Below are 15,831 nucleotides of genomic sequence, written 5' to 3'. Positions count from 1 at the left end.
CAGGAAGAGGGGCCAGCAGCCCCCCAGCAAAGCACCCCGAAGCCGGGCGCGGCGGCGGGAGGCAAGGAGCCGGGCGGATATGTAGCGGTTCACGGCTGGGTTACGGTCCCGGAGCCGCTGAAAAGGCCCGGGAGAGCAGGCGCATTGGGAGCGTGACTAGCACCCGCGTCCTCTGATTACTGCCGGCAGGTCAGATGGGCTCTGGCCGCCGGGCACAGGGGCCGCCGGGGACAATGGCCGCTCAGAGGAGCCTGCCCAGCTGACAGCCCCGAGGACGTCACCTGCCGAGCGCGGGAAATAGCCGTGGAGAGGCAGCGGGGATAAATAGAGGCCGGCAACCCCAGGCGCTACCCGGCGCCTCCCCGCGGCCAGCCCCGCAGCATGGCGTGCCCGGCGGCCGACGAGGAGCTGCCGCGCCCCTGCTGCAATGGCTACAGCGAGCTGCCGTCGGCCGAGGCGCGCCGGGCCCTGGTGCAGTACGGCCCGGAGAAGCGCGGCCGGGAGGAGGCGGCGGAGGGCGGCGAGCTGCCGGCCTTGGAGGACGCCTACCTGAGCATCCTGCAGCGCCTGGGCGAGAACCCTGCCAGGCAGGGGCTGCTCCTGACGCCCAGGAGGGCTGCCAAAGCCATGCAGTTCCTCACGAAAGGCTACCAAGAAACCATCGAGGGTGAGTCCTGCTGGCTGGCCTGGCTGTGATGGTTTTCGGGGTTGGACTAGGTAAGGTGAGCAGATGTCCCGATTTTATAGGGACAGTCCTGATTTTGGGGTCTTTTTCTTATATAGGCTCCTATTGCCCCTGTCCTGATTTTTCACACTTGCTGTCTGGTCACCCTAGGACTCGATGGCCTCCGGAGCGAGGTCTCTTCCAACCCTAATCTTCTGTGAGCCTATGAAGGGGAACCTGCAAGCGCCCCGGTCTCTGCCGGCCTGCTCATGGAAACCAAAGTGCCCTGAGCCCAGGTGGCCTTTCACCAAGTGCAACCCTCAGCTGGACCCTTTCCTCTCCTCTCAGCTGCTGCTTCATTGCCTTCCACCTGTCCTCCAGAGACAAGGGGCTGGGGGTATAGCTTGTATTGGACCCATGGCTGGGGGTGAGAGCTACACCAAGTGCCCCTTCCGGGCTGGGAAACTGACTCAGTGGGTCACAGCTCACCACAAGGTGGCACAGAGTGGTTAGGGTAAAGGTTTTGTTGAGCAAAAGGTTAGTGGTTGGGTTTTGTTGAGCAAAAGACACATTAATCATACCGATCACATTAATCATACATTTCACAGGGATCATTCAAGGTGAAGTGGCCTGTTAACATCCCTCCAGTCATAAGGGGGAAAGGGAGGGGAAAAGGCGGTGGGGGGTAGTGGGTTACAGATTGTTGTAATAAGCCATAAATCCAGTCTGTCTATAGCTGATCCCTTAGTCCTCATACTCAAAGGAAACCTGCACAACACTTTTGAAAAAGGAGCCTGGCAGCTTAAATTCATAACTCTGTTAGACACTAAAAGTCAGAGACTGAATAGAGACACTGGATTTATGGCTTGTTACAGCAATCTGTAATCCACTAATAGCGCCTCACCCCCAGGTGCTTCCCTCAACTGGAGGGTTAAAGACCACTTCACTTTGACAGGCCCCTTGAAATACATTTTAACTACTTCTGCTAAACAATCTCTTCCACCTTGTATGTAGCTGTGGCAGTGTGAATAAGATTCCCAGACCTGAAGAAGAGCTCTGTATAAGCTCCAAAGCTTGTCTCTCTCACCAAGAGAAGTGGGTCCAATGAAAGATGTTACCTCACCCACCTTATCTCTCTGATATCCTGGTGCTACAATCACACTTCATTTTTCACTTCACTAAGGGGGCAGATTCTCACATTCCTGGAAGGTGCTCTATGGCTTTCAGTTCTTGCATTTAACAGCCTTCACCTCTATAAACCTTCAAAACCCTTCCCAGTCTCTCAAACTTGACTGTATGAAATGTTCTATCAGTGAAATGGGGGAATTAAAAACAGGGAAACTTCTCCATTTTACTCCCCAGCTTCAGGGTGATAATCATATGTATAAGTGCCATGGGGAGGGGGGGAAGTGGGAAGTAATTTTCAAATAAATGAATCTAAACACAGTCAGATGCATTACTCATAGAAAACTAATTTGCCATTTTGTGCTATATTTGTACAGCGCTTGGCACAATGGGGTCCTGGTCCAGGACTGATGCTCCTTTGCACTACTGCGATACAAACAACAGGAAACAAGAATTTCAGCTTGAGCATCAGTTAAAAAAGAGGGAGGGGGAAGGCAAGTGGCAGCAGGCTCAAGGGTTGTGTATTAATTATTCCTGGAGGTATACTAATAAAGTCTAAACTTAAATAGTATCTTTGTTACCTTAAATTTGTAAAATAAGGCCCTGAGCCTGCAAACATTTTGGGGGGGACATGCAATTAAATTTAATGTTACTATTTGCAGAAGTGAAATTATGCAAACACTTATATTTAGGAGTAAGAATCAATTGCAATTTTACCTTTCAGAGATTTTTAACTTAATCTTCTTTTTCCACTGTTGGCATTTATAGTAGTTACATTTCCCCGCATTTTGTAGTTTTCTGGTTCTCTATTCTGTATCTTAATATCCACAATAGGAGCTGGTCTCTGTGATGACAAATTTTTCTCATCTTCAATGTTTAGACTTTTCTTTCAAATTAATTTAAACAAATAGGGCTTTGCAGCTTCTGAAGTACAGATTTGATAAAGAATGTATGTACTAGGGACCCATTGTCTCCAAACAGATAAAATTCTATACTAGTTTATTAGGAAATAAGCTCATATACACCTTAACAATGGGTGCTGGCCCCTCTCTTTATAGGCATGCGCTGTGATCAATGCTCCCTTCACCCTGCCTGTGACTGGGAGCATTCAGTAGGCCCCGAAAAGTAAGAACCGCATAAAAAGAAGTTTAGCACTGCTTGGCAGGGCTGAAGTACATTAGATAACACCTGTGTATAAAGTTACTTATATGCATGTAAGATGGGGTGTGTGAGTTGAATGTAGGAGTCTACCTGTACTTAAAACTGATTTTTTAAAAATATACTGTCAGTTCTATACAACCATTGAATATCAGCTAAGAATATGTCCATATTTAAACTATTTTTAAAAGGTTTGGGGTTGTGCTTTTCTCTCTCACATCAGATTTTGTTTTGTGCTTAGAAAAGTACTTACCAATTGCAGTACATGCATAATGCTATTTAGGATAGAATCCTGTGTAGGATCTTTCATTAACTGCTCATCTTGTCCTTTCAGATATACTCAATGATGCAATCTTTGATGAAGATCATAATGAAATGGTTATCATTAAGGATATTGATATGTTTTCCCTTTGTGAGCACCACTTGGTACCCTTCTTTGGCAAGGTAGTTATCCATCTGCCTTATAGCAAATATTTGTCATTCAGAGGTCTTGGGTGTTCTACTGAATAAAGGGAAATAAAATGTGTTTTGAAAAACTAGGGTGAGTTCTTGCTCATAGCCAGTGTAGTCCTGTAGAATTCAGAATAATCATTCTTAGGAAGAGTTTTAAAACATGAAAACTATGATGTGAGCATTTTGAGGTGATAAGTAGAGGATTTATTTTGTGAACTAACTGCATCTGCAGTATGAAGCATATTAGCGACAGGAAATAAGAGCCATATTTTCTACAATATGGTAATAGGAAATTGATTACCCTCGGAGAGGCTCCTCAGCAGGCTCCTAGAAATCCGTTTGTTGCAGGAAAAACATGGAATATGCATTTTTACAGAGCCTCTTTAGTTTTTACATTTTGTGGAAAACTAAAAATGTATTAACTAGTAACTAAATTTTACTGAAAGTACCAGTGTCACTTATTCAGTGCATGCAACCTCCCCTCTTGTGGTTGATTTTTTTGAATGCATTTTAAATCTACATAGCTAAACATCCCCAATAAACTGCTTCTGGCATATATAAGTTACTCAACGGCATAAAGGGGTTCATGTTTTAATGCATCTCAAATTTAACATAAGAACAGCCATACTGGGTTAGACCAAAAGTCCATTTAGCCCAGTATGCTGTCTTGACTGTGGCCAATACCAGATGCTCAGGAGGGAATGGACAGAACAGATAATCAATTGATCCATCTCCCGTCACCCATTCCCAGCTTCTGGCAAACAGGCAAAGGACAACATCCCTTCCTTTCTTGGCTAATAGCCATTGATGGACCTATCTTCCCTGAACTTACCCTAGTTCTTTTTTGAACCCTGTTACAGTCTTGGCCTTCAGAACATCCTCTGGCAAGGAGTTCCAGATTGACCCTGAGTTGTGTGGGAAAAAATACTTCCTTCCTGCTGCCTATTAATTTCATTTGGTGACTCCTAGTTCTTGTGTTATGAGGAGTAAATAACACTTATTTACTTTCTCTACACTAGTCATGATTTTATAGACCTCGATCATATCCTGCCCACCCGCCCGTTGTTTTTTTTTTTTCCAAGGTGAAAAGTCCCAGTCTTATTGATCTCTCCTCATAGGGAAACCGTTCCATACCCCTAATCATTTTTGTTGCCCTTTCTGAACCTTTTCCAATTCCAATATATCTTTTTTGAGATGGGATGACTACATCTGCACGCAGTATTCAAGATGTGGGCATACTATGGATTTATATAGAGGCAATATGATATTTTCTGTCGTCTTATCTAGCCCTTTCTTAATGATTCCCAACATTCCGTTTGCTTTCTTGACTGCTGCTACACATTGAGTGGATGTTTTCAGAGAACTAGCCACAATGATTCCAAGATCTTTCTTGAGTGGTAACAGCTAATTTATATCCCCTCATTTTTTATGTATAGCTGGGATTATTTACCTCTCTATTCTGAAAACTGACCATTTATTCCTACCCTTTGTTTCCTATTTTTTAACCAGTTACCAATCCATGAGAGGATCTTCCCTCTTATCCAATGACAGCTTACTTTGCTCAAGAGCCTTTGGTGAGGGACCTTGTCAAAGGCTTTCTGAAAATCTAAGTACGCTGTATCCATTGGATGCCCCTGGCCCACATGAGGCGGTGAACAAGCAAAGAATTCTAGTAGATTGATGAGACATTATTTCCCTTTACAAAAACCACGCTGACTCTTCCCCAACAGATTATCTTCATCTATGTCTCTATGGCAATTTTGCTCTTTACTATAGCTTCAACCAGTTTGCCCGGTATTGAAGTCAGGCTTACCAGCCTGCGATTGCAGGGATCACCTCTGGAGCCTGTTTTAAAAATTGGCGTCACATTAGCTATCCTCCAGTCATTTGGTACAGAAGCTGATTTAAATGGTAGGTTACAAACTACAATTAGTAGTTCTGCAATTTCACATTTGAGTTCCTTCAGAACTCTTGGGTGAATACCACCTGGTCCTGGGGACTTATTACTGTTTAGTTTATCAGGTTGTTCCAAAACCTCCTCTAATGATGACACCTCAATCTGAGACAATTCCTCAGATTTGTCACCTAAAAAGAATGGCTCAGATTTGGCAATCTCTCTCACATCCTCAGCCATGAAGACCGATGCAAAGAATTCATTTAGTTTCTCCGCAATGGGCTGATCATCCTTGAATGTTCCTTTAGCATCTCGATCATCCAGTGGCCCCACTGGTTGTTTAGCAGTCTTCCTGCTTCTGATGTACTTTTAAAAAAAATTGCTATTACTTTTTGAGTCTTTGTCTAGCTGTTCTTCAAATTCTTTTTTGGCCTTCCTAACTACATTTCTACACTTCATTTGCCAGTGTATGCTCCTTTCTATTTTCCTCACTAGGATTTAACTTCCACTTTTTAAAGGATGCCTTTTTGTCTCTCACTGCTTCTTTAACTTTGTTTAGCCACAGTGGCACTTCTGGTTCTCTTACTATTTTTTTTTTTTTTTTAAATTTGGGGTATACATTTAAGTTGAGCCTCTATTATAGTGTCTTTAAAAAGTTTCCATGCAGCTTGCAGGGAATTTCACTTTTGGCATTGTACCTTTTAATTTCTGTTTAACTTTTTATGAAGTCCCCATTTCTGAAATTAAATGCTAGTGTTGGGCTACTGTGATGTTTTCCCCACCACAAGGATGTTAACTTTAATTATATTTTGGTCACTATTACCAAGAAGTCTAGCTGTAGTCACCTTTTGGACCAGATCCTGAGCTCTACTTAGGACTAAATCAAGAATTGCCTCTCCTTGTGTGGGTTCCAGGACTAGCTACTCCAAGAAGCAGTCATTTAAGGTGTCAAGAAACTTTATCTCTGCATCCCATCCTGAGGTGACGTGCTCTTAATCAATATGGGGATAGCTGAAATCCCCCATTCTTATTGAGTTCACTTCAGCCTCCAGCCGTGAGTAATTGAAGTTATGAAAATATGCCAGAAAGCTTTAAAAATCACCCCTAAAGCCCATGTCACTAAGTTTGGCAAGGACAAATTTCATGTTAATGGTAATGTGCTGTTCTGTACTGTATGCAGCAAGGCTGTAGATTACAGGCAGACAATTGTAGAACACATGGAAAGCACTAAACAAACAATGAAAAGAAGAGGTTGAAACAGTGGGGAAGGCCATCAACAACAATAAAGAAACAATACACTGTGACTGGATGATTTTATGATTGGTGATGGTGGTAGAATTGGAACTTGCTTTAAAATTGTAAATATATCAATAAAACGTTGTGTTCAGCTGATACCTATATATATTGTAGCTAGGGAAACTAAAGTGCAACATTTCATTTTAATTGTGGAAAAACACAGGTCCTTTTTTTTTTTTTTTTTTTTTAAATCTGAGAATTTTGGATTTTTTTTTTTTTATCATGGAAAACTAGGATTCCTGCCCCTTGCACCCACTAAATATCCACTGAAGCCAATTTGTGAGCGGGGCATTGCCTGCATAGATATGTGATCAAGCTTGTCTGAGTATGGGCAGGGAAATTTTCCCTGAAGTCTCTTCCAAACACAATTTAAACTCCTTAAAAGTGATTGCACTCAGCATCCCAAACTGGCAGTCATTGTACAACCAAAGCTCCCAATGCACGGGTCTGCTAGAATGAAGATTGATTAAACAAATAGTTCCATGTATCTTACTCCTGCTTCTTCCCAGCTCCATCTTCGTCCCTTCCACATTGCTTTTTCTCCTGTAACAGCCTCCTTTCCTTTCTCCAGCTTCACTCTCTCTCTCGCTCAATAAACCTCCTCTCCTACTTGCCTCTTTCCCTTCTTGTGCCTCTTGACACTTTTTCTATGAAGACTGATAATTCTTGAGAGCTCAAACTGTTTGGAATATACAACAATATGAACTGTCTTCTTCCTTACCAATAAATCTACTTGCTCTACATATGCCCGTAAGCTACACAGCATCTGTACATAAGCACCTTCTCCCTCTACTACATGGTGCAGGTCTGACTTCACAGGACACTTTGTCTGCATTAAGGATCCAGTCCTGATTCCATTAAAAGCTGTCCTGAAACTCCCATTGACATCACTAGAGGAAAGATCAGGCCTGAAGCCAGCAGGTTTAGGTTCTGGGAGCCCTGATCCTGCAATTTCCACTGGAGTGGACAGACTGCTATGAATGTGGAGACCCATTGACTAGGCTAGAGCTTCTCACAGACACAGCCATCTGACTTTGCGTTGTACACTGCACCTCAGAGCCCTGAGTTTATTCAGACCTTCAACTTTCCTGCAGAATCGGGTGTGTAGTAACCATTCAGCACTCCTGTTCATATTTGCAGGTACATATTGGATATTTACCTATAAAGAAAGTGGTTGGACTAAGCAAGCTTGCAAGGTAAGTGCATCTATGCAATGTGATAGTGAAGGTGTAAAGGCAAAATCCTTTTCTCAGTGCACAGCCCAATTGAGGATGCCATGTACTGGGATGCTCTGCAGAGGGAAAGGGACAAGAATACTTCCCCTGAGATGTATGATAGCAACAAAGTTATTGCTCCAGAGGCACTACTGAGGCTTTAAGGCTGCAGTAAGCCCTGGGGCTTCTTTGGTCTGGTGGGTCTGCAGTAGCAGATCCCTTGTTCCCACTTGCCCTGCACACTGGAGTGCATGGAGTCTACTGTGGAGCTGCTGCAGAGGGATGTGGAACTCCTGTATGGCATTCTGATCTCCCTTTCACAGTGGTGTGGGGTCCTCTATGGCTCCAGGGGGCAGGATTTTCCACTGTTCGTGTAAGCCAATAACCAGGATTATGAAGGTGAGCTGAGAAGGATGGAGAATTTGGATTTCTTCACTGTGATTCTTAAGGATGACTTCTCATAAGAGAAACTGCATAAATGTTTGTGGCTGATATAAACCTTTTATCCCATAATTGTGCTGAATATGTAATGTTCCCCAACCACTGAGACCCCTCAATCTGTGCATACAGAGCACTCCATCACCTGCTAACAGAAGGGGGCTAGTGGGAGAGCGTTCTCTTTGAGAGATCATCAGTTTGGTACTGGCTCCCCACTTTGGACTGAAATAGCCTTGCTGTGTCAGCTTTGTGGGCATGCTGCAGTGCTTGGGTATTGCCTCTCAGGAAGGAGGGGCTTGACCGTGTCTAAGGACTTACATGAATAGTTCAGCTAAGTGAATGGCTGGCAGTTTTATGTTTATTGGCAGCTGCTGCAAATGGTGCTGCCTTCGCTTCTGGATTTAATTTATTTGTTTTGTTAGCATATATCAGAGGTGCCTGCAGTTTTCAGCTATGTGCCTCTTTTTTTTTTTTTTTTCCATAGGAACATTTTTTTTATAAATGAAATTTACTTTTCTACTCAGCAGGCTGAGTTTAAGTAAAAGTTGATGGCCTATACATCTTAAAAGAACAGTCCCGATGTCAATAGCAGCCTATAATTAAGTATCTGGTAGTAGCCCTGTTATAGTCTTCTGCATTCTGAGCACCAGCGTGTTAATGGTCAATCAGAGGCTGCTTTACAAATGTGACACATAGGTTGATAATCCACAGACTGAAAACAGATTATAATGTGGTTAAATAAGATCTTTTTGAGGGAGTACTTAATTATTTTTTAAAAATATGCTTTCTCTAAGGGATTCTAAATCCATTTATAAGGTACTTGGGTTAAAATAAGTGGTATAAAGTAGAATATATTAATACTCAATATATAAGGTATTCTAAAATAGACTGAATATCAGCTGTATGTAAATCACATTACATACTGTAATGTAAAATCACTTGTACTACAATATATTTAGCCTTCTAAATAGCCAGGATAAAATCCTACTCTAACACCTGTGATACCCAGAGAGTCTATTAAGTTCAACTGAAATTTTGTGTTTAAATCAGGAGGAAATATTTATTATTCTTACATTTTTTTCCCCCCCCAGAATTGTTGAAATCTTTAGTCGAAGACTGCAAGGTGTGTATCCTTTCTACAATATCTCTGTTCTGCTAAACTATATTTCAGCTAGATGATGCTCAACTGAAGAAAGTATTTAAGCGTATGCCTAATTTTAATTGACACTACTTCTGTTTGAAGTAAATGTATTTAAGGTTAGGCATAGGCCTAAGTACTCTCCTGAACTGGGACCATAATCAGTGTGGCATATTTGTTAAAGTTGTCAAGGGACCAAGCAGAAAACATCCAACTAAAGCAGCCTGATTCTACACCTCAACAGTCTATTGCCTTTATTGGAAGCTTGAGGTGTCGATCAGTGAGGTTCTGGACTCAGGAATAAACAGCTGGGTCGGTATAATGGGGAAGGTATGCATATAAAATAAGAAGTGTGTTGGGTTCTCTTTTCTGAAAGAATGAGGAAGTGTACTCAGTGCATAAAGAACAGGAGTACTTGTTCTCTTTGCAGATACAGACTAACACGGCTGCTACTCTGATACTCAGGTGCATAGGCCACCCCTGATAAGTAGCCAAGAAGGACAGCAGTCACTGAAGTGTGGGGAAAACTGACTTTGGATAATGTATTTCACAGGGTGTAAGGGTGGTTTTGTTAACTATTAAAAATTCTGCGGGCAGTCAAGGTGGATAAATATCTGCTCACTGGATGAACAGATTTCAGGGCTCCAAAGGTGTCATTCCAGCACTTTTTACAAACACTAAAGTCACATTGAAAAAATAATTTAAAAAAACATTTCTAGCATAGGGGCTCATTTTACTTTAGTTAGCTAGTGGGAGAATTTGAGGGACTGTATTTAGAGCACCTTAGGAATGTATTTTCTTTAAGAATTTGCAAGGAGTACCAAGAGTGGCAATTACATATAGAAAAATCATACTGTTCTCTTTTCAGTTCAAGAGAGGCTTACCAGACAGATCGCTCTGGCAATTACTGAGGCTCTGAAACCTGCTGGGGTGGCTGTGATTGTAGAAGCGTCGTAAGTAATTCATTATTGTTAGTCTCATTAAAGTCAACCTCTGAGAACAGTTACCACACCACAGTATCTGAAATGTCATTGTTACCTAAACAGACTTGGGAGAGTTGTGTTTCAGTTCCTTCCACAGACTTCCTATAGGACCTTAGACAAGTCATTTAATCTCTCTAGCTCAGTTCCCCATCTGTAACATGAGGATCCTAATATCACTGCTCTTCACTGGGCACATCAGGATGCATTCACTAATAACTCTGAGGTATTCAGATGCCATGGTGATGGGGCCATTTAAGTACCTGGATAGATAACTTCTGAGTATAGAGAAATATTACAGTACTTCAGATACTAGTTTATGAGAAATGGTGACCTCTGTCGATATCCACCTTTCTCACACACTCCAACAATTGCTGCAGGGTATATACGGGTAATTTGGCTTGAACGGACAATGTAAAGTGAAAGTGACTAAAAGTGGGCTATAAAGATTTTGGCATATATTGCACTGTGTCACTTTGTGTGCTCAAATTTGGTACAAGTCTTAGTAGTTGTGGATGCTGATGGTTAGTCATTTGCACAGATACAGACATGTATGTGTACATTTTTTTCAGGCTTACCCCAAAACTTGTCCAAGTGTATTCTAACAACATGTGGACCAGTCACATCTGGCACCAATACATTTAGGATATGTGTACCCTGCAATTAAACACCTGTGATTGGCCCATGTCAGCTGACTCAGGCCTGTGGGGCTTGGGCTAAGGGGCTGTTTAATGGCAGAGTAGACATTTGGGCTTGGACTGGAGCACAAGCTCCGGGATCCTCACCCCACATGGGGTCCCTAGCCCAAACATCTACACTGCAGTTTTACAGTCCCGTAGCCCTAGGCCCATGAGCCTGAGTCAGCTCACATGGGCTGGCCATGGGTGTTTAATTGTAGGGTAGACATACCTTTTATTGGCCTGGTTTGTGCTGTTCTGCAAGGCAAAAGTGGTGAATGTAGACTGAATAGTTCAAACATGATCTGCTTAAGCTTCCTGTCAATATTTATTCATTTATTTCAACTTCAGTCAACAAGTATGGTTGTAAACAAACAACCCCCCTCACTAAACGTTTTGAAATACTACAACATTTAAAGAAAATAAAATTCAAGAATGATTCTCCTATCAATAGTTCTGAGTGAACTGGTAGCTCCCAATAATATCTGGACATGCTTTAACGAATCAAAGGCACTACTTGGTACGCAGTGTATTGCTGATTACCAAAATGGTAATTAGATCCAGTTATCCCAGTGTGCAGGTTAACAACGTATTAAACTGAAGGTTGGCTATTTAACTAATTACCTTCTAGGCACATGTGCATGGTTATGCGAGGGGTTCAGAAAATGAACAGTAAGACTATCACCAGCACCATGCTCGGAGTCTTGCGAGAAGATCCAAAAACCAGAGAAGAATTTCTTACGCTGATCAAGAATTAAATGGAAACGGCTTCCCACTCACTGTTTGTTGGCTCTAACAGTAAAACCAATTGCCAGAAATTAATTACCATGTGTGATGCAGGACTGTCTGTAGTGTCTGTGTATTAGAAATAGCTGTGTGACAGCTTGGTTCTCACTAATGCCTCGTAATGTCATAAAATATTTGGTAGAGAATGAATATGCCTCAATCAGAATTACTGAACTGAAAAGAGATTAGCTGTTTCCCAATGCTAACCATAGAGTGCTATGAAAACATGTTGGTAGATGGGAGCTAAAACAAGCCACCCCTTTCCCCCCCCCCAAAAAAAAAAAAAAACAACAAAAAAACAAGCAGCCACAGGAAGGTGAAATTAAGCACAAAATCCTGTGGCCTTTATCACTCAATCTTCAGCCCCTTTGTGCTCCTTGTATTAGACAAAGGGGTCAGAAAGCCAACAGATCTCCCCAACTGGAGATTCATCTGGTGTAAGGGGATGTCTGGGAGGCATGGAACTGTTGAATCTGATCCTACACCATCCTCTTCTGGCCCCCAGGGTAGGGGGCATGAGAGAAAAATTGCAGGATGGGAAGGGGCATGACCACTGTGCTCCACCAATTCCTATCTGGTGAATGGTCTTTGGGGGCCATAGCCAGCTGGGTGTAGCATGGAGTAGTAGAGAGCTCAAGGCCAGGCTGATTCCCCGCAGCCACCATTAGGAATATGAATGGGAGTCCCCATGGATGTGCCTGGAGGTGACAGTGTGGAAAATGGCACTTCTCTAGCTCTGCCTCTTTCCTGCCCAGCTAAGCTCCCCTGAGCTGAACCAGTCTCCCAGAAGGCCTAGGTTTGTCATTGCCACACAATAGTGCTTCATTAGATCTTAGTGACCCATTAGTGCTCCAGCAGATTTTTTCAATATATGCATAATATCCCAACGCCTCTCACCCATCACAAAGATCTGTTTATGGCTAAGTCCCAGTCCAGCTCACTCTTAACCTTGCTTTGATCCCTTCTGAAGAAAAAGCAGGAGATGATATGGCACTAGGATTGTTCCTTAAGGTCATGATACAAATTTTTGATACCATAATCTGAGTCCAGAATTGTCTCTGGGATTGAGTAGTTTTTCAGATCCCCATGCATAGATAAAAGATCAGCTCTTTTTAAACTGCAATGTATGTATAATGTTGGAGAGCTGAATTCTTATAAAGGCTTGTTATTAACCCTCCAACAGAACTGACATTTGTTTTGATAGTAAGCCTCATAGCATTACTAAACCAGTCAGAACAAAGATGTAGCTATGGAATTTCCTCCTGGAGATCATAAATATAGAACACTAGAGGGCCATATTCTGCTATCCTTACTGTGCAGTTAGTCCCTTTCATTTCAATGAGACAACTCGTGGAGTGAGGCATTGCTACTCAACCTGAGTAGAGTTAGCAGAATATGGCCATAACAGAGTTTCAAATAAAGGTTTGTTTTCTTTAAATGCTTTGTCCCCTATCTGACTGATGCTTGATTTTTAATATCTACTCCTCAGTGTTAGAACAATATCATTTTACACACTCTTAAGACCCTTCATTTTCAGTTTAAGCTGATTTTTACCAAAAAAATCCCGGGTTTTACAAAATGTATTGGTTTTCTGGTTTTCACCCTACTTTCGTATCATTCGAATTTTATATTATATAGGTGTATATATAAAATAAATAAAACAACCTGGTTATTAGGAAAATACATTTCATGAGATATATGTATTACACACCGACTAATGTATTCTTGTATGTGCAAAGCTGCCTGTTGAAGTAAGGCTCTGTATTAGTTTAAAAGATACACACAATAAACAAACAGGCATGCACGCAAGCTCTGAAGAGCATGTGTATGTGAACATACTGATGAATCTCATGGCATAAACATTTCAAGCTGTTAGCAGACAACAGTTTAAAGATTTGATGCTAAAATGGGAAGAAAATGAAAATTCACCAAAATAAACCCCAGTAGGGTTTTTGCTCTGATTTTCAGCTGTTTTTGTTGTAGTAAAACACTGAAATTCCTGGGAAAAATTAAATAAAATAAAAAACAAAAAGGACCCTACAGATGCTGTATTTTTCAAGCAAATGTATTTTGAGATACATCTGTGTGCATATCCTAAATGTACTAGAATGATATCTTACTATCCATATGCCAAATCAGTTTGAGAATCTGCCTTAATCTTTGGTAAAATGGGGGAACACATTAATTTACTGCTAACATTTACTCAGACGCATACTGGTTTTATAAATGAAATGTTCAATAGAGAAACATTTTGTAGCTCATTTGATTCAAAGGTAAATGTTGAACAGTCTTAGAGAAGAAGGTTTTCTATCAATAAGAGCTGCATAACAGTGTTCAATAGTGGTGCTAAAATACATATACAAGTTTTGTGGAAATTGCATTAATGCATTTTCAAAAAAGTTTTGAAGCATAGATATGCATATTATTAGACTTTTGCTTTGTTACATGGGGATTGTGGGGCAAACTCTTTTGTGTGTCCTATTCTCACATACACAGTGTTGTTGTAGCTGTGTTGGATCAGGAAATTTAGACCTGTGCAAGCTCAAAAGCTTGCCTCTCACCAGCAGAAGATGGTCTAGTAAAAGATATTACCTCCTCCATCTTCTCTCTTTCTTCTCACATATATCAGACATGTTGTTTTTAGGGCTATCAATTAATCACAGTTAATTCTAGCGATTAACTCAAAACAAATTAACTCGATTAAAAAATTGCAATTAATTGCACTGTTAAACAATAATAGAATACTAATTTAAAAATTATAAATACTTTTGGATGTTTTTCTACATTTTCAAATATATTGATTTCAATTACAACACAGTGGACAGTGCTCACTTTATATTGTTTAAATATTTGCACCATAATAATAAACAAAAGAAATAGTATTTTTAAATTCACCGCAGATGAGTACTGCAGTGCAATCTCTTTATTGTGGAAGTGCAACTTACAAATGTAGATTTGTTTGTTTGCTACATAACTGCACTCAAAAATAAAGTCCATTCAGTCCTTCTTCTTGTTCAGCCAATCACTAAGACAAACATGTTTGTTGACATTTATGGGGTCCTACCTGTAATGCACTTTCATGATAAAAAGACTGCCCTACAGTACTTGTAAAAGGTTATTTGAAAAATATGATTTCCTTTGTTTATTTTTTTACAGTGTAAATATTTGTAATAAAGTGAGCACTATACACTTTATTCTGTGTAATAAGTGAAATCAATATATTTGAAAATTTAGAAACTATCCAAAAATATTTAAATAAATGCTATTCTGTTGTTTAATGGTGTGATTAATCATGAGATTTAAAAAATTACAATTACTTGCAGTTTTAATCATGATTTTTTTAATAGTTTGACAGCCCTAGTTATTTTGCATTAACAGAAGGCAAAGACATGTTTGTCTAGCAATCTAGGAGCCATAAATTTTCCATGAGTTTTAATCCCAAAGGAAGATAACTTCCTTTGTAGCCTTGGACAAGTCACTCTGCCTCAGGTTCCCTTTCTGTAAAATGGATTGAATGCTACCTTGCAGGGGCGTTGTCAGGCTAAGTTAATGTTTGCAAAGTGCTCTGAAGATAAAAATAGTCAGTGCTGAGTGTTACTGTTATGCTCTACTCCCTCAATTTGAGCCCTGATTTTACATTACACATAGAACAGAAAAACAGGAAACAAAATGCAGCTAGTGCACCCAGTAATGTAGAATGGAAATTTAAAAAAAACCAAACACACACCTCAAATCGAGCAGTGTGTGGTATTTATGCTAAAATATGAGTAACCCATAAATTCGGATCCAAATGATCCTGCAATATTGTGGTCTACATTTCAAATGATCTGATACTTTTAAAATATTTTCATAAATACAGAAGCCTAATGATTACCCCCTTTAAATACACAGGCCCCCAATTCCATGGTTTTGAAGGCTATCACCTTCATCTAATCTTTCCAGAGATCAAAATGAAGTGGGAAATTAACACAGGGGTTTTTAAATGATTTTATGTACTTTATAACATTA

The 15,831-nt window shown here is 40.8% G+C and overlaps 1 protein-coding gene across 1 annotated transcript; it reads left to right on the top strand.

Annotated features, from left to right (window-relative positions):
* Nucleotides 1-381: 381 nt before the first annotated feature.
* On the top strand, nt 382-11,795 carry LOC144262279 (GTP cyclohydrolase 1-like). The gene is made up of 6 exons (XM_077811975.1): nt 382-667; nt 3,282-3,391; nt 7,731-7,786; nt 9,334-9,365; nt 10,249-10,333; nt 11,669-11,795. The coding sequence occupies exons 1-6, from the start codon at nt 382-384 to the stop codon at nt 11,793-11,795; spliced, it is 696 nt and encodes a 231-aa protein (XP_077668101.1).
* The last annotated feature ends 4,036 nt before the right edge of the window (nt 11,796-15,831 follow it).

Source organism: Eretmochelys imbricata, chromosome 3 (genome assembly GCF_965152235.1).
Source record: "Eretmochelys imbricata isolate rEreImb1 chromosome 3, rEreImb1.hap1, whole genome shotgun sequence".
Taxonomy (NCBI): domain Eukaryota; kingdom Metazoa; phylum Chordata; order Testudines; family Cheloniidae; genus Eretmochelys; species Eretmochelys imbricata.
The sequence above is the reverse complement of the archived record's forward strand: the minus strand, read 5'-3'. Positions and strand labels throughout refer to the sequence as shown.

Coding starts and splice junctions, on each gene's coding strand:
- LOC144262279 (XM_077811975.1), top strand. CDS start 382: ATGGCGTGCCCGGCGGCCGACGAGGAGCTGCCGCGCCCCTGCTGCAAT. Junction 668..3,281: donor CTACCAAGAAACCATCGAGG/GTGAGTCCTGCT, acceptor TTGTCCTTTCAG/ATATACTCAATGATGCAATC. Junction 3,392..7,730: donor TGGTACCCTTCTTTGGCAAG/GTAGTTATCCAT, acceptor TCATATTTGCAG/GTACATATTGGATATTTACC.